Below are 23,572 nucleotides of genomic sequence, written 5' to 3'. Positions count from 1 at the left end.
ATTTTTTATATTGGACTTAAGGCGTTTTTGTCGTGATTCACGCCGTTAGAGGGATATTAAGCAAGAGCTCTTGTAGGTGCTTTGCCTGGGTGCTTGTAGGTGCTTTGCCCGGGTGTAGGTACTTGTAGGTACTTGTGGGTGCGTGTAGGTACTTGTGGGTACTTGTGGGTTCTTGTGGGTACTTGTGGGTGCTTGTGGGTGCTTGTGGGTACTTGTGGGTGCTTGTGGGTACTTGTGGGTGCTTGTAGGTACTTGTGGGTGCTTGTAGGTACTTGTGGGTGCTTGTAGGTGCTTGTGGATACTTGTAGGTGCTTGTGGGTGCTTGTGGATACTTGTAGGTGCTTGTGGGTGCTTGAAGGTACTTGTGGGTGCTTGAAGGTACTTGTGGGTGCTTGAAGTTACTTGTGGGTGCTTGTGGGTACTTGTAGGTACTTGTGGGTCCTTGTGGGTACTTGTGGGTTCTTGTGGGTACTTGTGGGTTCTTGTGGGTACTTGTGGGTGCTTGTAGGTACTTGTGGGTACTTGTGGGTGCGTGTAGGTACTTGTGGGTACTTGTGGGTGCGTGTAGGTACTTATGGGTACTTGTGGGTGCGTGTAGGTACTTGTGGGTACTTGTGGGTTCTTGTGGGTACTTGTGGGTGCTTGTGGGTGCTTGTGGGTACTTGTGGGTGCTTGTGGGTACTTGTGGGTGCTTGTGGGTACTTGTGGGTGCTTGTGGGTGCTTGTGGGTACTTGTGGGTGCTTGTGGGTGCTTGTGGGTACTTGTGGGTGCTTGTGGGTGCTTGTGGGTTCTTGTGGGTACTTGTGGGTGCTTGTAGGTACTTGTGGGTGCTTGTAGGTGCTTGTGGACACTTGTAGGTGCTTGTGGGTGCTTGTGGATACTTGTAGGTGCTTGTGGGTGCTTGTAGGTACTTGTGGGTACTTGTAGATACTTGTGGAGCTTGTAGGTACTTGTGGGTACTTGTAGGTGCTTGTAGGTGCTTGTGGATACTTGTAGGTGCTTGTGGGTGCTTGTAGGTACTTGTGGGTGCTTGTAGGTACTTGTGGGTACTTGTGGGTACTTGTAGGTACTTGTGGGTACTTGTAGGTACTTGTGGATTCTTGTATGTACTTGTGGGTACTTGTAGGTACTTGTAGGTACTTGTGGGTACTTGTAGGTACTTGTGGGTACTTGTAGGTACTTGTGGGTACTTGTAGGTACTTGTGGGTACTTGTAGGTACTTGTGGGTACTTGTAGGTACTTGTGGGTACTTGTAGGTACTTGTGGGTACTTGTGGGTACTTGTAGGTACTTGTGGGTACTTGTGGGTACTTGTAGGTACTTGTGGGTACTTGTAGGTACTTTTAGGTAGTTATGGGTACTTGTGGGTGCGTGTGGGTACTTGTGGGTGCGTGTGGGTACTTGTAGGTACTTGTGGGTACTTGTAGGTACTTGTGGGTGCGTGTAGGTACTTGTGGGTGCGTGTAGGTACTTGTAGGTACTTGTGGGTGCGTGTAGGTACTTATGGGTACTTGTGGGTACTTGTAGGTACTTGTGGGTACTTGTAGGTACTTGTGGGTGCGTGTAGGTACTTGTAGGTGCGTGTAGGTACTTGTAGGTACTTGTGGGTACTTGTGGGTGCGTGTAGGTACTTGTGGGTGCGTGTAGGTACTTATGGGTACTTGTGGGTACTTGTAGGTACTTGTGGGTACTTGTGAGTGCTTGTGGGTACTTTTAGGTACTTGTGGGTACTTGTAGGTACTTGTGGGTACTTTTAGGTAGTTATGGGTACTTGTGGGTGCGTGTAGGTACTTGTAGGTACTTGTGGGTGCGTGTGGGTACTTATAGGTACTTGTGGGTACTTGTAGGTACTTGTGGGTACTTGTAGGTACTTGTGGGTGCGTGTAGGTACTTGTAGGTACTTGTGGGTACTTGTAGGTACTTGTGGGTACTTGTAGGTACTTGTGGGTGCGTGTAGGTACTTATGGGTACTTGTGGGTACTTGTAGGTACTTGTGGGTGCGTGTAGGTACTTATGGGTACTTGTGGGTACTTGTAGGTACTTGTGGGTACTTGTAGGTACTTGTGGGTACTTGTGAGTGCTTGTGGGTACTTTTAGGTACTTGTGGGTACTTGTAGGTACTTGTGGGTACTTGCAGGTACTTGTGGGTGCGTGTAGGTGCTTATGGGTACTTGTGGGTACTTGTAGGTGCGTGTAGGTACTTGTGGGTGCGTGTAGGTACTTATGGGTGCTTGTAGGTACTTGTGGGTACTTGTAGGTACTTGTGGGTACTTGTGGGTACTTGTGGGTACTTGTAGGTACTTGTGGGTACTTGTAGGTACTTGTGGGTTCTTGTGGTTACTTGTGGGTTCTTGTGGGTACTTGTGGGTTCTTGTGGGTACTTGTGGGTGCTTGTAGGTACTTGTGGGTGCTTGTAGGTACTTGTGGGTGCTTGTAGGTACTTGTGGGTGCTTGTAGGTACTTGTGGGTGCTTGTAGGTACTTGTGATTGCTTGTAGGTACTTGTGATTGCTTGTAGGTACTTGTGATTGCTTGTAGGTACTTGTGATTGCTTGTAGGTACTTGTGATTGCTTGTAGGTACTTGTGATTGCTTGTAGGTACTTGTGATTGCTTGTAGGTACTTGTGGGTGCTTGTGGGTGCTTGTAGGTGCTTGTGGGTGCTTGTAGGTACTTGTAGGTACTTGTGGGTGCTTGTGGGTACTTGTGGGTACTTGTTGGTGCTTGTAGGTTTTTTGTGGGTACTTGTGGGTGATTTTAGGTACTTGTGATTGCTTGTACGTACTTGTGATTGCTTGTACGTACTTGTGATTGCTTGTAGGTACTTGTGGGTGCTTGTAGGTACTTGTGATTGCTTGTTGGTACTTGTGATTGCTTGTAGGTACTTGTGATTGCTTGTTGGTACTTGTGATTGCTTGTAGGTACTTGTGGGTGCTTGTAGGTACTTGTGGGTACTTGCCACGGGTGCCTCTGGGTGCTTGCCCCGGGTGCTTGTAGGTGATTGCTCCGGGTGCTTGTAGGTACTTGCCCCGTGTGCTTGTAGGTACTTGCTCCGGGTGATTGTAGCTACTTGCTCCGGGTGATTGTAGCTACTTGCTCCGGGTGCTTGTAGGTACTTGCCCCGGTTACTTGTAGGTGCTTGTGAGTGCTTGTAGGTGCTTGTGAGTGCTTGTAGGTACTTGCCCCGGTTACTTGTAGGTGCTTGTGAGTGCTTGTAGGTACTTGCCCCGGTTACTTGTAGGTGCTTGTGAGTGCTTGTAGGTGCTTGTGAGTGCTTGTAGGTACTTGCCCCGGGTGCTTGTAGGTAGTTTGCCTCCTCCATAGGATTAACATTACACTAAATTTTGGAAGCTCGTAATATTAGAGATACGGGGATATCCTTTGATTATGTAATAGTCCTATTTGCCCCTTCCCTCCTTCGTTAACATTTGCTCCATAGGATAATCCCCAAAAGTATATGGGGAAAAGCCTGGAAATCTCAGGGAAATTTGTTTTCCAAAAGTTGTATGAAGCTTGTTATGGAACATGTTATAAACTCATGGTTTTAGTTATATAAAGTTTTACAAAGAAGCGATATCTAGTTTACTAGGGAGAAGGTATAAGATGCCTAAGTATTCGCGCACCATAGTCCCAGTCCCACTTTCAAAATACAAAGGGGGACGTAAAAGGAGGCCGGGCTATTTCGCCTCTCCTCAGTCGGAAAATACGTAGTTTTCGTCATTCGAGTCGCGTTTTCGTGAGTTTTCTGGTCCGTGACCAATTAAGCATTTTTTAAACTGGACATTAGGCCAGCGACTTTCCTGACTTGGAATAAATAAACTGGTCCGTGACCATTGACCAGAGCACGTCGTCTGCTAAACTAAAGAAGTGGATAATTAAAATATTAGAATTTTAATGTGTGGAGTCTGATTACCCTTGAACTTTCTTAGTATTCTCGTGGACCACTGACCCCCCTCCGATTTAATTTTTGAACTGGACCAGGCAATTTTTAAACTGGTCATTGCCCTGTGTCACCGCCTTATTTCCCACGCTGGCGCGAGTTGCTTTGCGTTGTCGAGTGCGTGATGGAGTTGGCTATGCCTGGAGTCCCAACCTTGAAGGAGAGAGAAATGGAGTGGAAACCCCCATACCCATAGCGTTGCCTGTGTACCCCCACCTACGGCAACATAGTCCTCTCAGCATCCTCGGCGGTTAGGTAGGGTCGTACTGGACGAAATTGTAAAGGGCGCTCCCTCTATCTTCAAAATAGAAGCTAGTTCTCGTACAAATAAAATGGCGCTCCGCGGCAGCACTTAGCAATCGCCTACCGAAGGGTAGGGGCGTGCGCGAGGTACATAGGGAGAGATACGGTGCCGCAGGTCGCCCATCATCATTTCCAATCCATCTCAACTCCCTAATCCCTGTCCCAACCCCCGCGACTTCCAACCACTAGCATAGCCCACTCGATCACGCTCTCTTACATATTTTGAAGATGGCACTTTTTAGGCGTATTAGCAATCTTGGATCATCTTTGTGAATTTTAGGGTAGCACTGACTATATATTGTTTAAGGTTTTAAGCTTAATATCAAACAGACGTTAGTTTATGCTACAAAAAAGTTTGAAATTGACAATCTCGGATCGTCTTTATGAAGTTTTAAGGATATCCGAATTTCATATTGGGCTTATGACAATTTTGAGCTAAATGTTAAACGGACATAAATCAGCATTTTTAAAAATTTTGTAAAATTGTCAATTTGGTCCTATTTCTGGAATTTTTAGGGTGGCGACTCGCGTTTCAATAAATGATTGTAAAAAATTGTATTATGTTAATTACAATAAGAATACAAACTTTTATTGATTTACGTTTTTTTTTTTGAAGTATCATTATAAATAAATGTCTGATTGAGCTAAAATTATGGTCCCCTTTATATGTTTCTGCTTAGTGCAGATTTTGAAAATGTAAAACAGTTTCTTAACATTCTTAATTAAAATGAAGACTGAAGGAACAGATATTAATCAAAAATGTCTTGATTAGAATCAAGACCTAAAAAGTATCGATAAGACTGAGGGTATCACTTGTCTGAAGGATCAGATATTAATTTTTTTTAATTGAAACTTAAATGCATGCTTAAGAAAAAACAACGTTCCATTACCGTTTTCCGTTGAAATAAATTATTTTACTGGTAATCAATTTCAAAAATTTACTTATCTCGGCTTTTCGACCACAATTCCATTCCCCGAAAACATTTTATCATTACATTAATTACTTTTGGGAGATAACGTGTAAAAATATCCTATAAAACAATAAAAAAAACTGTAATAGCGGTCTGTTTAGCCACGACATTAACCTTTTAAAAGTTACAAGGACTATATAACCCTTTCGAGACTAACAGGACCTGAGCAAACTATACCTTAACCTGCTACTAATACGACTAGGAAGAATTGATGTAAACTGGAGTTGAAATTTCATCATGTGCGACCTGCGGCCCAGAAACTCTCCCATAGACCCAGTGTGTGTAGAACATAATTTCTTCGCTGTTATCTGCCAAAATCAATCTTTCTAGGTAGTGCCGCCTCTTCACAAGAATTTTTTATGATATATTAAGGTTTGAACGAACAAAATTCTAGATTACTACTTTCACTACCATGTCCCTCTGCTACCTTGAAGCAAACTTTCCTCTCTTTTTGCTGCTCATTACCGGTGCCATTCCGTTGACTTTCTGTTCGTTATAACTACTATCATGAGTTTATTTATTTCAAACCAAAATATAAAATAATGGATTCTTTTTCCTTTTGTGCTACTTAGAATTTACAAATTTATATAACGTTGTGCCGTACCATATCAAATAGTCTCAAACCATTGTTAGAAACTAGAGAGAGAAATTGGGCAGTAACACTGATCATGCCCTGAACCATGAGAAAGAACAATACGACGGTTCACTAAAGTACACTTGATATTACATGATTTTGAAAAACCGCGAGTAAAAATGTTACTGTCCCTATTGAATTTGGCGCCATTGGTTTTAGAATAATTAAAATGTTCCACTGCGAAGCGTGCCGGTCACGAATGGGGATGTAACGTCTTTAGGAACCTTTTAAAACGCAAAACCATACACGTACTCTCCCAAAAGTAATTAATGTAATCATAAAATGTTTTCGGGGAATGGAACTGTGGTCGAAAAGCCGAGATAAGTAAATTTTTGAAATTGATTACCAGTAAAATAATTTATTTCAACGGAAAACGGTAATGGAACGTTGTTTTTTCTTAAGCATGCATTTAAGTTTCAATTAAAAAAAATTAATATCTGATCCTTCAGACAAGTGATACCCTCAGTCTTATCGATACTTTTTAGGTCTTGATTCTAATCAAGACATTTTTGATTAATAAGCTTATGATCTCAGCTTTTAGTTTAGGATTTGACCGAACTTTATTTTGAACAATTTATATAGTATTATTTGACATTGTTCCATAAGACCATTTAAGTATGATAGTTCTAAACAATAGTGTTAAACGAGGTGACTATAGATGACCTGAATTGTTTGTAGGTCAATAGTAATGCTTCGTAATGCTAGAGACTTACTGAGAGCTAGTTCGAGAAGAATTGAAGTACTTCACTCGGTGGTTAATTAATTTTGCAGCTAGGACTTCCATCTAGTCCTATTTAGTCTGCATTACTAAGCCCCCTTTGACAGCAGCGCCTCACTCACCAGGCCTCCCTCGCTTTACCCTGAATCTATGACCTACCTCACCCACTTCAAAATTACAAGCTCCAGTTTCTAAGTTACCAGAGATTAACAAACTTATGGAATGAACATATCTTATGAACTTATGGTAATACGTAATGTCCATTTTGTCTAGGACCCCTATTCTAGATTTTCTTAGTTGATTTGAAATTCCGAGGACACGGTTTTCAAAATCTCGAAACGATAGAGCGCGCGTTAGGGAAATACTGGTGTATCCTTATTTGACGCATGCGTCGTTGTACATTTTTCATTATTTTTAATATGATTGGTGAAAATGTACGTATCATTTTATCCGGTGGTGCTCGTATATCGTGATGCTGAATGCGTTTTGAACGTGACGTGATTACTTAAGGGTTGCATTTTGTTTTGTTTGCTGTTTCCGTTCTGTCACATAGCAAAGATTTACAACGGAATATAATAACGTTTTGTAAACGAACAACGTACGTTTCCATCCCTAAGTTCATAACTATAAGTCTACAACGATATATTTCTGAGCTCTTAATTGGGGATCCCTAAACTGAATAGAACATAGTTAACCCACTCCTACATTGAAAGTGACCCAAGACCGTTAAACTTAAACACAGGTGGATTGGAATGGAGATACGAGGAGTACTTGTTTTAGGGCAGATCCTCTCTAGCGCCACGCCGCGACCAATGTTGAAACCTTTTTTTACTCAAACCAAAGCCATAACACGATCTATGAGTCGGAAGGTTACGTGACTCTCTCGCTAGGGGCGATGAAGAACGGGGGTTTATCATTCCAGTCCATCTTTTTAGTGGTCTTAGCTGAGACCAAATACCAATCTTGACCTTTGAACTCGAAACGATTTTATACTGGATATGTATAAATACAAGTGTTATTGTGGGTTCCCACAAGGCATTTAGCTTAGCGCCCGTTCAGCAGAGAGAAAATAAGACTTGTAACCCCCCCCCCCTCCCAACCTTGCTAGTGAGAGAGAAATTGGTATTTTTATCTCTGCGCATGGGCGAAATTTCAAATCCACCACGTATATAGTTCCTTTTCCCCAAGTGACCTGGAAATACAACCGTTTTACTTCGGCGGGCGTAATTCATATTTGGTGGCCAGCTTTTTGGCCTAGTTGGCTAAAAGGTCGAAAGGTTAATTTATTTATCAGGACGTCACTTTTGACCCAAGTTCAAATTTGAAAACATTTATTGTGGACTGAAAATCAAAATTTCGGATTCGCCATATGATTTCATAAGATATGTTTGGCTATAAGTTTGTCACTGGTTACTGAATGCTTGTCATGAAGTGACGTAGGTCATAGATTCTCTTATAGAGACTCCTGGTCAGGCACTGCTGTCAAAGGGGGCTTAGTAATGCAGACTAAATGGGACCTAGGTGGAAGTCCTGCATGCAAAATTAACCACCACCGAGTGTAGGACTTCAATTGACTCGCTACCGTCGTTCTCCTTCTCGAACTAGTGATCTCGAGCTGTAAGTCTCTTGCATTGCCAAGTATAGGTAGTGTGAAGGAACATATCTTATAAACTTATGGAATATGGATAGTTAGTTCATTCCTATTTTAGGACTGGAAAACCTTTGATGTTTTTCACATTTTCTAGGATATGAAAGGGACATATTTTAGCAAAGGGTTTTGAGTAGCACTCGTAGCTTTTTCTTGGAAAATTTATTTGAAGGATTTTCCGCCTTAAGGCCATGACCAGTTTAATAAGAACCCTTCATCTATCTGTGGAATATTGCTAAGTTATATTAAATTGTACAGAGTTTTATTGAAAGTTAATGTCAAGTGACAAAATCAATTTTGAATGAATTTGGGAAATCTTTACGGCATGTAGGCCTACACTGCGTCTCTAGAGGAATTGGAAAACTCTATTGATCATTTTTAAAAGGACAGTGCCGCATTATCTTCTGCTTGAAGAAAACAAGCTGCTCAAACACCATTCTATTTTATCCTCGAGTTGTAAAAAGGCTCTATTTGACGTTTGTTTTATCAGGGATAGATTTAATTTTAGAAGTAGGAATGGAGAACGGAACGGTTAGTATTTACTTCAGTTATTCCGACTCATAGCCCACCCAGTATAGAGCCCCTCCCTCCAACACGCAACGAAAAGTTTAAATCAACTCATAGGTTCAGTTAAACAGCTACGTTTTGATGACGTTGCTGACGGGGACGGCGGCGAATTTACGTAATTCCTTTTTACCTCTGTTGTTATGACCCCGCCTCTTCCTTCATACCCCCGTTCCGGAGAAGGGGGGGTCCGTGAATTTGACGCGCGCGTGCGCATTACTCTGTTCTCCATTCCTACTTCTAAAAAGTCCTAGATGCAAAATTAACCACGACCGAGTGTAGGACTTCAATTGAGTCGCTTCCGTCGTTATCCCTCGAACTAGCTCGAGCTCTAAGTCTCCCAGTAGCATTACGAACTCGTATAGAAGTGTCATACTTATGGAACATGTCTTATAAGGGCTCGGTTTGTGCAGTGGAAGTCTCGGGTTTTCCGGTCCCTTATCATTGTTATGATGGCGTTAGTTTTAGAAGTCTAGTACAAGGGCAAAAATCTCACGTGGACCAAGACAAAATAATAATCTGAAGCATTGGGACTTATTGCAATTATGGGAAGCTCTATTAACTGTTGGTTTTGGGGAGTGCATCTGCGCAATGCAGATCAGTCTAATGCTGTTTTCCATTGGGTTTTTTACAAGTACTATTTTAATGGGAATTATGGAGTGAAAATTTACTTAAAATCCCCTTAAATTCCACCTATGATTGGTTGCATATTGCGCTGAGCCAATGGAAAATGGCGTTAACCTTTGGACAAGAAGCGTAGTTGACCGGTGGCCCACTAACCTAGTATTCTCACGATTTTCACCTATAATATTATGTTTGTGGACACAAATGTACGGCATTCCCGGGACACGCAATCTAGTTAACATGGCCCTGTTCGTACCTGAACAGTGACAAGCCATATTTTCAGTTAATGACTCAAAAACGGTATTGTACCCTTGGAACTCTAGTCCTAAATTAAGATTCTTGGAACAATGGAATTCATTTTCGAAATAGTCTGGTTTTGAAAAGAAGCTAGCCCCTCGAGGGGTTGAACGGAATTTTAATGATAACAAGCTGACGTCATCATTGCTTCGACCATATTTTGCTAGAGGGGCTTTACCAAACTAAAAATCCCCCATCGTACGTGCTGTGCTGCAAAACCCAAGAAAGGGATATGCGATGGAAAGATTAAGCTATGCTACATAAAACCAAAATTTAGCGATACAGTCCATTTCTGATAAACAATACTCAATCGAGCGCGTACTTGAGGGAAACACTAGTTGCGAGTCTGCGCAAAGGGAACGTGCTGCCATTTCTGACCTGTATTCTAAGGTCTCACCAATTCTTCATTCAAAACCTAGCAAAAAAAGTTTAATTAGTGTTGCCTTTAAGTTCAAAGGGTCATCCTCTAATCATAACTTCCAAGTCTTAGAAGTTACATTTTCGACTCTGCAATCACCCATAAAACAATCCCTTTTGTACTCCTATGGTCCTACGATCCTTTTTCATGAACACCCTGTCGTTTATTTTATACATAAATGTCTCGTAGTGTTAGAATAAGTTCATAAGATATGTTCCATAAGTATGTCAGTGGTTACAAACTGGAGCTTGTCATGAAGTGCATGAGTGAGTGAGGTAGGTCGTAGATTCGAAGAGGTAAAGCGAGGGAGGCCTGGTTTTGGCGCTGCTATCAATTGGGGCTTAGTAATGCAGACTAAATAGGACCTAGATAGAAGTCCAGCATGCAAAATTAACCACCACCGAGTGTAGGCCTAGTCAATTGACTCGCTTCCGTCGTTCTCCCTCGAACTAGTTATCTCGAGCTGTAAGTCTCTCAGAAGCATTACGAACGTATAGGTAGTGTCATACTTATGGGGAACATATCTTATGGCGTTAGAGATAGCCAATGAGAGGGGGGTAATAAATAATAAATTACGTCAATGCTCTCAAAAAGGCATTCATTAAAAAGAAAGTCAACTATTCCAAATTCTTCTAAGGTAACCCCACCTAAACGTATGTCTGGGTTAGTTCAAACATTCTTGAGTTACTTCTACGTTTTCAAACGTGTTTACTTGCTCGCCTTGGTTGCTCGTTATAATATATGTATAACACGGAGCTAATGTGTTTCAGTTGTCGTACAAGTATAGTACAAGAGTTTCGTATTATCGATTCGTTTGTGGTTTTATTCTGTGATAATGAAAAACGTGGGGTTTGTTGAAATGTTTGCCATGATTTGGTTAATGTACGTGATGTCTTTCTTATTTTTACATACTCGCACTTAGGGTAAACAATACTATAGAGTGTACCGTTTCTTATTTATCATTGATTGGATTAGTAAAGAGCCGTTGATGTTTGTTATTATTTAGCATCAAAGAGCTCCGATCACTTCGTTGGTGGATAGCGATGAGTTGATTCATTCGGGATTCGGTTCCGGTGGATGCGATGATGACGAAGATGATTGTGGAGTTCTAGAACCTGGTTCAGGTACAAACAGCCAATTTTCTTTTATACCGACAATTTTAATGGGATCTGACTCCCATTAAACTATAAATTGATACGAAGCATTCGATTTTAAGAATATGAGAGCTTTTAATTAGCAAAATTATAATTGTATAAAAATGAAGAAGGGGGTTCATTGATAATTACACCTAACAGGATGTGGATAACATGACTAGGATCTTTGAGGAAAGAGTATGATGGAGTAGTAGTGTCGATGGGCCATGTGTGGCAATCAGGGATGCTAGATGTTTTGAGAGGGATTCGAAGGAGAGAGATTTATTGTGGTAGCCGCGTTATCGGCGTGTCATGCGCAGTAGGACCGTCTACCGGATTTCTAGTTTTTAGCGCCATTCAAGGCCAAATCAAGAATGAAGGGGGGGAGGATGTGAAACCTGAGAGAAATAGGCGCCCTAACCGTGGAACGGCTTAGGTCCGATGGGACACCAAAAATGGGCGAGGGGAATACTCGGAATACGACTTCAATTGTCGTAGGGGGAAATGAAGCTAGAGGGCGCGCGTTTTAGACTGCCGTTAAAATTAACCGTCGTCGGAAAGTACACGAAAAGGCACCTCTCCCAGTGTCCCAGTGTATCCTTGCGATTCGTTAGGGGGTGTGACGAGTACCACCATCTAGCGGCATTTTTGGAAACTGTCCTTCCCCTTTATTTCCGTGTCTACTAGCTTCCGTTTTTGAGGCACAGGGAGCGGCTGAATCGTACGACCCTACGTAAATGCCGAGGATGTTGGGTTCAGAACTTCTGTCGCGGATAAGGGTACATTGGCCTCGTTATAGGTTTAGAGTTTACCTCTCCATCTCACTCTTTCCTCTTAGCTGGATTCGGCTCCTCGATAAAACACGGGGGTGGTAACTGTTATACCATGACCGATTAGACAGCCATTTTTTTCAATGGAATAAGTTTTTTTGTGCCACCTACCCTATCATTAACAAGAAGGAATGAATGTTTGTCATTTCCTTCGTCATGCAATAATTTATTTTGACGCTTGTCGAACCCCACTTTGATCTAATTTACTTCTTTGTTGCGATACAAACTCATACGATTCCTCATTTCAGGAGATGAATTGATCACACCCGTTTACATTCCGCCCACTCCCAAACCCCGTCCAACCAACCCTCCACCTCCCCGACAAACAATGGCCACTCGCCGTCCCAACAACAATAATAATAACATCAACATCAACGTGGACCGCGAAAACCGCATCTGCGACGACGAAGAGGATTGCATTGATGGGTCCGGCTCGGGCGAGCAACTTCCTCCGTCACCTACCGAGCTGATCAACCCGAACGTCATTCATCTAGTCACGGCGATACACATCCAAGATCCAAAACCCTCTCCGCAACCCACCAGACCCTCGCCTAACGTCTACTCAGAGTCAAACAACAACATAGTTTACCCCAGTGGGCGTGACTTCACCCGACGTCCGGCGTACGTCACCACCCCAGCCACGACAGTCAGCACTAGTCGCAAACCGCCTCAAGTTTATTGGGTACCTAACCCCGACTTGTCTTCCTCGAAGGATAAAGAGAGCCACAAACCCAGCGCCAATACCAAGAGTAACCCGGCTGATAATACGGCCTTGGTGATAGGTATCATCGCCGGTATCATCATCGCTATCGTCCTGATCGCACTGGTCGTGTACATCGTCCGTAACAGGACGGTCGGATCTTACAAAGTCGACGAAAGCAAGAATTACCAGTTTTCCGCCGTGACGAATAGCGCCCCTCCCGTTATGACGGGGCAACAAGCTCCACCCGGGGGACAGCAACAAGCCCCGCCCCCTCAACAAATGAATGGTAGTGTCAAACCCCTCGAAAATAAAGCCAATAAACTACCCAAAAAGAAAGACGTCAAAGACTTGAAAGAGTGGTACGTTTGAAGACTCAATTACCCCTCCCGAAAAAGACACAACAAACCCATCCTTAAATCCTGCAACCCCAACCCTTTTCCATTCCCCCTAAAAACTAACGATGCGAGACGTAGACTCTTTTAATTGAGGAACTCTGATGAAGCTTAATGCGAATGAGACCTCAAAAAAATCACAGTAATAAAATATAATGATTACAATAAATAAATAATTAATTAATTACGTTTCGATTTCAAGCAATTGAATATTTGTTGATCCAATTTCGTTGTTTAGAAATTTAGAGGTAAAAGAAATAATTGTGGATTTATCGATTAATATTATTTTTTAAGTATTATATCGGAGTGTATCGTCGTCCTCGCGAAATGTATGATAGTTAATTAATTAAGTGAAAAAACATTAATGAATGTTTTTGGACGCTGGCCAATTTAGCGAGTGTGAAGAAAATAATTAATGTGACGTCGGATCGGGCCTGATCGATCGATAAATAAAGACTACAATAATAAATCGATTATCGAAAAGGAAAAAGTACATTTGCGCCATGTATATAGAACGAATTTTTAATAACCATAAAATATTAATGAACGCTCTCTTAATTTAAAAACGAGTACTTAATTAATGCTCTTAATTAACTATATTTAATACTCCCTGAGTTAAAATATTAAAAATACGAGTTAAAAATAACTGGGAACACGAAATATTGTGAACACGAAAAAGCAGCCAGCCAGCCAGCCATGTCGCTACTATACGATACTTTTGGGCACAATATTCGGAAGCAAAAGTAAAAATTCAAAGTTTCGTAATTTTTTTTTTTTTGGTCTAATTTTAAAAGTTTCGAAACTTTTCCGAATTTTAACGATAAATATCGTTGTTCAAATATCGATTTATCGATCTTGAACTCAATGTATTTAGACAGGCGATATATTTCCCACACTTTAAAGAAAAAAAATCACACACAAACAACACTTCTCCTGTCTCCGCTGAAAACGTCAAATCAGGAAATTTGAAAAAATAAATAAATATCAAATCAGTGAAATCAACCCCAAAAATAAGTCAAAACCAAGGGTCTACTCACTCCGCGTTTGTACAAATATATAAAATTTGTATCAGTGCTAATTAAAGTCTCGAGAGTGGCTAGCCCCTCAGTAAAAAAAATAACTCCCAGAATATAAACAATGAAACCAAATAAGAAAAGTGACAGTGGTTAGCCCCTCGGTAATTATAAACCCGGAAAATAAACAATTAAACATTCGAATCGAAAAATGATCGTAAAATAAGCACAGAAACAAATAAATAAAAGTGACACTGACACAGGACGAGGGAAATAAATTAAAGGGAATATGACACGCAATAAAATGACCTTTAGACGAATGCGGAAAGTACCTTAGATATTTGAGAAAAAAACGAATAATAAATCACATAAAACGTGCGTGGTACCATGTAGGTAATTTTTATATTTTTTAAAAACTTAAAATTATCATTAAGTTAAAAATTGAGGGGATAACCACTCGGATTGTACCAAAAAAAACTTGGTGAAATAAAGTTTTAAAAAAGGTCTGAAATAAATTTCTTACTTTCCGTAGTGATTATCCCCTCGATTTAAAAACTATATACATATATGAATATAATCAGCGTCTAAAATTTCGCAGGAAAAAAGAAATTAAAAATAAATAAATTAATATTGTTAATTATTTATTTTTCCAAAAGTTCAAAATACAAATAAATTTAAATTAATTCAATTAAACTTAAGTTCCTGAAATAAAACTAAGTGAAATTTAAATTTAAATGGACTTAAGCTTGGGTGACAAAAAATTAATTTTACAGCAAAAAATAATCGTTTTCCATTAACAAACTAATTAAAGTTCAATTTTTGAATTTTAAAAATAATACAAATTAAATACAAAAAAAGGGTTAATTCTCAATTTCTTCGCTTAAACAAAACCAAACAAATTAACCAAGAAATTCTTAAGAAAAAAAAACTACAGCCAAAGATAATGCACACCATGTTCTCATCTTGTTTTAAATGAAATTTTCGCTCCAAAAATAATAAAAATAATTATTAATAAGTTGAATTATTATTATTTGAAACTCCGCTTTCAAGATTGACAAAAATATCAAGAATAAGAAATTATTAATCAGATTTAACCATAAGAAAATAATATATAGCTCCCTATAAGTGTGAAACGTAGTACATTTTCATACTACAGCATTTGCTCCTAAATTTGGCGCGCTTACGCTTTTATGCCCCGTGGGAAAAGTTTCGGTACTACTAGTAAAAGGGGGGAACCGCCGCCGCCACCTAAGGTGCCCGCGAAAGGCACGATGGGCCAGGGAAATATCGCCGCGCCCGTAGAGATACAAGATACTCCTTACCTCGTACCAGTGTAGGCGCTAGCCTCGTTCGTCAAAATCTCGCGCCATCTATTAATTTTACTATGATAATTTTGACATGTACTTAATCAGTCATAATTATCATAATAATACTTCTAGACCTTTAACTATTTAATTACAATATAAAATTTGAAAATATTCTAAACAAATATTTTACCTTTTTTAACGCCAAAAACTCTTAATAGGTGCCATTAGAAACTTTCTACAAATTTCAATGGAAGAGAATGCTGTTTACATGGCTTTAATGGAGAGTTTCACACTTATAGGGAACTGTATATTATTTTCATATGATTTAACATGAAGGAGAAGTCAGGTTACATAACGTTATACCAAGAAGTGATATCTAGTTTACTAGGGAGAGGGTTAAAAATTCACCACATTTCCAGCTCTTTATCTCCAGTCCAAACGTAGCTCCCGAGTTAATCCCCGCCGCCTCTAAATTACATTGGTTCTTAAAAACGTATTTCCCGACTGAGGAGAGTGTAGCGAAATAGCCCGGGGCCTCCTTTTACGTCCCCTTTGTATTTTGAAAGGGGGTCTGGGACTATGGCGCCCGCGAATACTTAGGCATCTTATATCTTCTCCCTAATAACACTAGATATCACTTCTTGGCCATAATTTAATTACCCCGCTTTGTGCATGTACACTTCTCTCGAAGAGAAGTATTATATACTTCTGATGAAGCTTAAAGGGATGTACAATCCGTTATGTATGGGCGTGTCTATAAGACTCAAGAACTATATTTTTTAGTAGTAGTGTTACTATTTCCTGGAGTAGTGATTAGGCTGTCGTCTGCTTGAACGTCTGTTTCTACGGTAGATAATGCACTGATAATGCTACGAACTTCACGCATGCTCAGTAGAGCTATATTTGATGGAAGATAAGTTTGATATAGGCTCCGCCCATACATAACGGATTGTACATCCCTTCAACCTTTTTCGATTTTAAATTTTAACTTTCCCAATTAATTTTTTAACATTCTCTGAGGGATTTACAAATTAATTTCTTGTTCAGTCAATACTACTTTCTTCCTGATTTCTATTTGAGCATTCATCCGCCTCAGTTATGATAAAGTAAAATAATTCCATATTCTTGATATTTGCAATTTTGAAATTAATGTGTGGCCGCCAAAATCAGGCGCAAAAACTCCTCTTCCCCACCATGCTGTAATTAAAAGCTATCTAAATAATAATGAAGGCACCGCTGTTCATCTATGATCAAGTTATTCTCTCTATTCTTGTAAACATGAGTTTGTTTACTTCTCCCTCTCCTCTCCAAGAAAATGTTTTTGTGGGAAACAAACAATAAACAAATTCTTTGCGCGAAAAACAACAAATTTGAAATTTTTAATATTTGTTAACATTATTATTATGAAGCCAAAAGTGTATAGGTATTGAAACAAAAAGTACAATTCATTAAGAACTGCCTTTGGCTGGGACGCCTCAACCGCCCAAAGGAATTAACCAATCAGGGAAGAGGTTCTGGACGGCAATAGGTTTATAGAAAGTAGTACACTATGCATGCTGGCGATCCAAACGTTCATTTTTTGTACTAGAGCTAGCATCTGTGAACTACTATATGAGCCTATTCACGGAACGGCTTGTTCCCTGTGCCACGATCGGGAAGGTAATCATACGCAGAGGGGAAGGGGGTCGACACTATTCTGTTGGTAAAAGAAGGCTTCTCATATTAAACGGTGCCAGCGACATTCAACGGAGTGTACTTTTTGTTTTTAGATCTATATACTTTTGATGTACTGTTCCCAATTACAAAAAAATCGAATTCTTTTTGTCTCGGCTCTAGATGGCGGAAAAGTAAAACTAATTCTAACGGGGAATTTTTTATTGCTAAACAAAGTGGTCAAAGACCATATATAGCCTTCAAAGGAGGAGTATTCATACCTTTTACAGAAGGAGTCGAGGCTACTTTCAAGACAAAGTAGTCTGCACTTTTGTCCACAAGTAGCTTGGCCTTGTGTTAATGGTATGAATACTCCTAGACTGAAAACTATGTAAACAATTGTTAAAAATATCGTTTTGAAATTTAAAATATTTGGTAATATTATAATTTTTATTTTGTACTCTTTGAGTGGCTTAGGGTTGCCATTGGAAATTCCGGTTTTAATGGGGAAGGGGAGGGGGTTGGAGACAAACAAGCTGCTCAAAGACTATAAAGTTGTTAAAAAAATGGTTTTTCTCCAGACATAAAAGAAACTGGTCAAGTTTCACCGATTCGGGTCTTGAAGCTTCGTTCGCGCTTCGTCATCGTACAGGCCATTATATCCTGTCAGCTGGCAGATTCCCTGCTATTGGGAGTCTAGACGTTTCTCGTAATCCTAGACGATCGCCGCGTACTTCTTAAACCCAACTATGATAATGAAGTGGAAGCCAATATTGCTTTCTGTGAACTGCGAACGCGGTCCGGATATAGGGAGCTTTCGGTTGGGGAGGAGCTATGATTCGTGAGATAATTTTCAAGGCCATACTGGTGGGTTGAATGCAGAAGGAAAGCTAATACCCATCAATATGGCTACCAGAACCTTGGTAAGACTTAGGAGGGTGTGACGTACTACTCAGCCAACTGAAAGCTCACTATTGCTCCGATTGGCGAACGCGGTGACAGACACACATAGAGCCACGTCCAGTGTAATACCTCTCCGTGACGTCATCGTCACTCGGAGAGGTAAAAAATTGAAAACGTTTTTGCGATGAAGATGATTTTTTGAGACGGTAAGTTTGAAATGTCGGCAGTGGGGTCACAAAGTTGACTCTCTCTTGCACGGCTTCCCTTCATGACGCCGACGGCCAATACCCTGTGTCATTTACGGCTATCCCATTACGCTCTACTTAACGGTACCTGTTCTTTGAATTTAACAATTTTTTTATCAATGGGATTTAGTATTACCATAAGAAAATAATATATAGCTCCCTATAAGTATGAAACTCTCCATTTAAGCCATGTAAATATCATTTTCTTCCATTGAAATTTGTAAAACGTTTCTAATGCCACCTATTAAGAGTTTTTGGCGTTAAAAAGGTAAATTATTTATTTTTAACAATTTCAAATTTTATATTGTAATTAAATTGTTTAAGGTCTTAAAGTTATTATTTTGATAATTATAAGTGATTAAGGGCATGTCAAAATTATCATAATAAATTAATAGATGGCGTGACAAAACCAGCTTAGAATTTTTGATTTGGACAACCGAGGCTAGCCTCTACGTACGAGGCAGCGTGGGAAAAAAGGTTGTGGCACAGGGCAAATGACCAGTTTAAAACTTGCCTGGTCCAGTTTAAAAATTAAATCGGAAAGGGGGTTAGTGGTCCACGGGACCACTAAGAAACTTCAAGGGTAACCAGAGCCCAGACATTAACTCCAATATTTTAATTATCCACATCTTTAGTTTAGCAGACGACACGCCCTGTCATGGACCAGTTTATTTATTACAGACCAGGGGGTTGCAGGCCCAATGTCCAGTTTTAAAAAAATCCTTATTTCCCACCCTGATTTGGACAACCAAAGGTTAGCCCCTACACTATACTAGTACGAGATTACGAGCCCCTTTCTTGATATTTTTGTCCCCTCCGTCGTCTGCTAGATAAACTGCTAGGGGCTTGATATAAATCTTGAAGAAGGAAGAATAACTAAGGTGAACACTACACACCCCTGTATAAATCTAGGCCTAGTTTCTGAACAATCATTTGTAGGTAATGAGTCTCTACGGGCGCGGCCATATTTTCCTGGCCCATCGTGCTTTTCGCGGACCCCTAGACGGCGGCAGCGGTTTCACCCCACTTTTACTCGTAATACCAAACTTCTCCCACGGAGCGTGAAAGCGTAAGCGCGCCAAATTTAGAGGGAAATTCTGTAGTATGGAAATGTACTACCAGCGTTTCAGACTTATAGGGAGCTATATTTTATTTTCTTATGGTTATTACGTGTCAATTGGCCAAACTGACTTTTGAAAGAGCGATACAAAATACCGTGAAAATAGATACTTGAACTGTTTACGCCTCTGTATCGAAAAGCCGGAACAAAATAGAGGTGGTTTACTGATTCTCAGCTTATCAAGTTATGATGGGCCAAAGTTAAAATTTTAAAAATCGAGGGGGAAACTACTCGGGTGGTTTTCAGCTTGGGAGTTAAAATTGTCAATTATTTAATTTCTCGCTCAACAGAATAGAGTTTAAGAGATTTAAAATGTGTACTCGTCAATTACGCGTAGCGCGCACCCATGGCGAAGTTGCTCGAGATTTTAACCTTTTAGCAAAATAAAAATTTACACCTAAAGCTGGTTTATAATTAGCCAGGAGAGTGACCTACCCCTCGAATATCTTTAAATGGATAAGGAAATGGCTAGACAGCCATTCAAATATCTGAAATAACCTCGCCAACTTTTGCGACTTTGAAAAATTATACATAATTAAAGGAATATTTTCGGTAAGTTTTATTACAAAAAAATTGTCCGGCCATTTCACTTTCCCTTTAAAGCGAAATCTCCCCACTGAAACTAATAGAAAGTTTAAGAAATTTGCTAAAGACGCCTACCAAAACACGCGTATCTTTTGAATTTACTTTCAAATTTGGCGCCATAGAAAAATTCAAACTTGGGCTCATAAGCTCTCGAAGCATTACGTACACGTTTTCCTGTTAGCATCTTTAACTCTATCTATTCTATCTCTCAAATGAATTCGAGAGTTTTACCCCTTGAGTGTGCAAATAAGGGTTGCCAGTCATTTGTGACGTGTGCAATTCAACCGCTATCTACAACAAAGTTTTGAAAAGCTTGTTCGATTCTGTATCATTCAGTTCCAAATCCGAGGTGCTCTTGCCCAGTTAAACCATAGCCCACTAGATCACGCGCTCAACAACGCAAGTCGCTACCGCCCCAGCAGTTAGCGTCGTTGAGCGCGTGATCGAGTGGGCTATGGTTAAAGTGAAGAAAAGGGGGAGGAAATTTCTGCACCCTCTTTTTAGTGCCCACTATTTATACGCGAGCGAAGATAATAAAGTCTTAAACGATTTGTCATATTTTTGGAAATCGTCAAAAGTAATTTTATTGTTATACAGTTCTAGAGTGTTATATAGTCTCCGAGAGCCTTGGAACACCATCGAGGCCAGGGTATAGCTGTATCTGTGACAGTACTAAAACCATAACGAGTAATCTTTAAAACCTCCGCCCTTAATAATACTAAAATGATTGCGAGAACAAGTAGTAATTTGAGATGATTAGCCCCTCGGAAGTCCCCGATATTAATGTAGAAAAATGTTAAATGTTGGTACCTAACAAGAGTCTCAAAAACTATGAGTTTATTGTTACAGGTGACGTATTAGACTAAATTCCCCATCCCTTATCACTGTTGAAATGATTAGATCATGCAATCCGTAATCAGTGTAGGCGTAATGTGAGAGTGATTAGCCCCTAGAAATCCTGTTTTTCAACTTTTCCAAGGGTGAATTGAATTTTGGTGCCAAGCAAGAGTCTCAAAGACTATAAATACTGTTTATCGGTACAGGTAACGTTTTAGACTAAATTTCCAAGAATCTTTTACCCCAATGAAATTATTTCACGAGAGTGCATAACGAAGAGTGAGAATTTTAAAGGGTCTGTAAGGCAGTGCAGGCATCGGCCGCTTTACGTATTTGAAATACGTCAAAGGCACGTGACCGACGAGCGGTTTTTACTCGTTTTATTCCGACGAAAACTAGCACTTCGGGGAATAGACCATTTCGATGTAATTAAGAGGGAAAGGCACGAGAGTAAAACTCCGCCGTCCATATTGCTTTTTGGCGCCTGCGCTGTACTTTCTTTGGATCATGAGAGTGCGCAGAGACGGATGGCAATGTATCACCCACCCCCTTGTATGTCCCGATATTGAGGGTTGCCTACCCCCCTTTTTTACATCGATAAGGTCTATTGGTGAGACTTCAATCTCTCTCGAAAAAAAAAAACAAGGACTAGGTGTCAGGTCCCACTCCATGCGAAGTCTTTGTATCTTGGCGTCACGCGGAACCAGTGACAGATTTCAAATCATTTTTACCTACACGTGGATGGCCCGCTTTACAGTCCCTTTAAAATGTCCACGCAGTATATTAGAATACACGCCCTGAATTCTATGGAAATTTAGCTTATAGATAAGTGACTATAGCTACCCTCCCTGTACATCACAATCGAGAGAACAGATACTATGGAATGGAAACGATTGTACAGCCATGATTTAATTTTGCGGTTTAGCTGCATTTTCTGCCACCATGGAGTAAAATTAGGCGAAATGAAGCTTTACTTTAATGCTCTCCTAGTACCATCTTCTTAATAGACCCCTGCTGTATATAGGCTTAATTAAAACGGAACATATGGTATGTGGACCACAAAGATGTTTGATAAGACTCAAAGTTATCAGTCCATTAAAGGGATGTACAATCCGTTATGTATGGGCGTGTCTATAAGACTCAAGAACTATATTTTTTAGTAGTAGTGTTACTATTTCCTGGAGTAGTGATTAGGCTGTCGTCTGCTTGAACGTCTGTTTCTACGGTAGATGCCCATTCCCAATGCACTGATAATGCTACGAACTTCACGCATGCTCAGTAGAGCTATATTTGATGGAAGATAAGTTTGATATAGGCCCCGCCCATACATAACGGATTGTACATCCCTTTAAAGGTGTTTCGTTTGAAGCCATACACATACCGTATGTTTCGTTGCAAGAAAACAAGGTCCTAAAACGCCAGAATATTTTACTTCCAACTTTTCGAAAAGGTCCGTTATAGCTACTCCTCTAATACTACTCCATGCAAAGCCTCCATTTATCTGCTAGTTTTTGATACCATGGAGTATTATTATATGAAACGAAGCTTATTTTATTTGCTCCTCTAAGGCCATGTTAGTTGTCATTCCATGAAAAACTTAGTGGAAAACGATGTTATTAGACAATTTAGTTTAGTGAGGTACCGTGAGGGAGTGGAACCCCGTGACATGACGTCGTAGTCATAATTGTATTGCCAAAGCTGATGACTGAACAGTCCAGGTATGAGATAAGAACTAGGGTTTTGAACAGTCTGGAAATAAGGTTATTTTTAAACTAGTCCTTGGGACCAGTGATCCCCTAGCGTACAAAGTAGTAAACTGGTCCTTAGTACTGGTCCCCTTTAATCTCCCTATAGATTTGCAATTAATAAACTGGTCCCTAGGACCAGTAACGTCTACTTCGTGAATTTAAAAACTGGTCCAATTAATGAACTGGTCTTGGGCCTGTGGTCGTCTGAGGTAGCGACAAAATTCCTAGTGGTGATGATTTAATATTTTGAAAGTGGCGCGAAATTCAAGAAACAACAAAGAAACTTAAAAGTGCAGAGTATAAGCAACTTTGAAAAAATTATTAAAAACCGGTTTTCTATTTAAAATCGACAGACCTCCAAGCTTACGAAAGACTAAATCCGTTTTGGAGCAGCTTGCGTCCTTGAGCGCGTGATCGAGTGGGCTATGGTGCATCCGAGTATCTACCCCCTCGATCCCATATTGAACTACCATGAGTGGCTTGGGACGAAAATACACAAATTAAAAATACAAGCTGCTCAAAGACTATGCAAGCTCGCCATAATCACCCGAAAATAAATGGCAAACGTAATATTAAAATAAAATTATTTACAATACATATATTTGAGACTGGGAGTATTGATAACATTTACACGTGGAGTTGAGACTACTTGGTACCGCACTTGTCCGCCACTTAACCTGGCCTCCTGGTGTAAATGGTATCAATCCTTCTTGTCTGAAAACCATGTATACCTAGTTTACAGGAATGGAGGATTCCTACCATTAACACAAGGAGACCAAGCGACTTAGATTGTAAATTCGTCTGCTATTTACGCTCTAGGTTGCCTGGCCTCCTTGTGCAAATGGTATGAATCCTCCTTGGGTGTAAACTTGTATTTATTTATTTATACAAAATAACGCGAGATACGAGGCACACTCTATTTTATACCCTCTCGATAATAGTGAAAGTCAGATGTTTTATCATAGCGTTTCCTTTCAACTGATATCATA

General features: G+C 40.2%; 1 protein-coding gene across 2 annotated transcripts in view; it reads left to right on the top strand.

Moving 5' to 3' along the window:
* LOC149629951 (neurexin 1-like) overlaps positions 1 to 15,200 on the top strand; it is a 232,369-nt gene extending 217,169 nt beyond the window's left edge. For both annotated transcript variants that reach the window (XM_089851637.1, XM_089851636.1), the window contains exons 17-18: positions 11,121 to 11,238; positions 12,326 to 15,200. In XM_089851637.1, the coding sequence (XP_089707763.1) occupies positions 11,121 to 11,238; positions 12,326 to 13,149 (942 nt within the window). In that variant the 3' untranslated portion in view covers positions 13,150 to 15,200. The remainder of the gene's footprint in view (positions 1 to 11,120; positions 11,239 to 12,325) is intronic.
* Positions 15,201 to 23,572: the final 8,372 nt, after the last annotated feature.

Source organism: Phalangium opilio, unplaced genomic scaffold, assembly GCF_054372755.1.
Source record: "Phalangium opilio isolate 3A_F unplaced genomic scaffold, DU_Popi_V2 ptg000105l_1, whole genome shotgun sequence".
In the NCBI taxonomy this organism is placed as follows: Eukaryota; Metazoa; Arthropoda; class Arachnida; order Opiliones; family Phalangiidae; genus Phalangium; species Phalangium opilio.
This window is presented reverse-complemented; position numbering and strand designations above follow the sequence as displayed.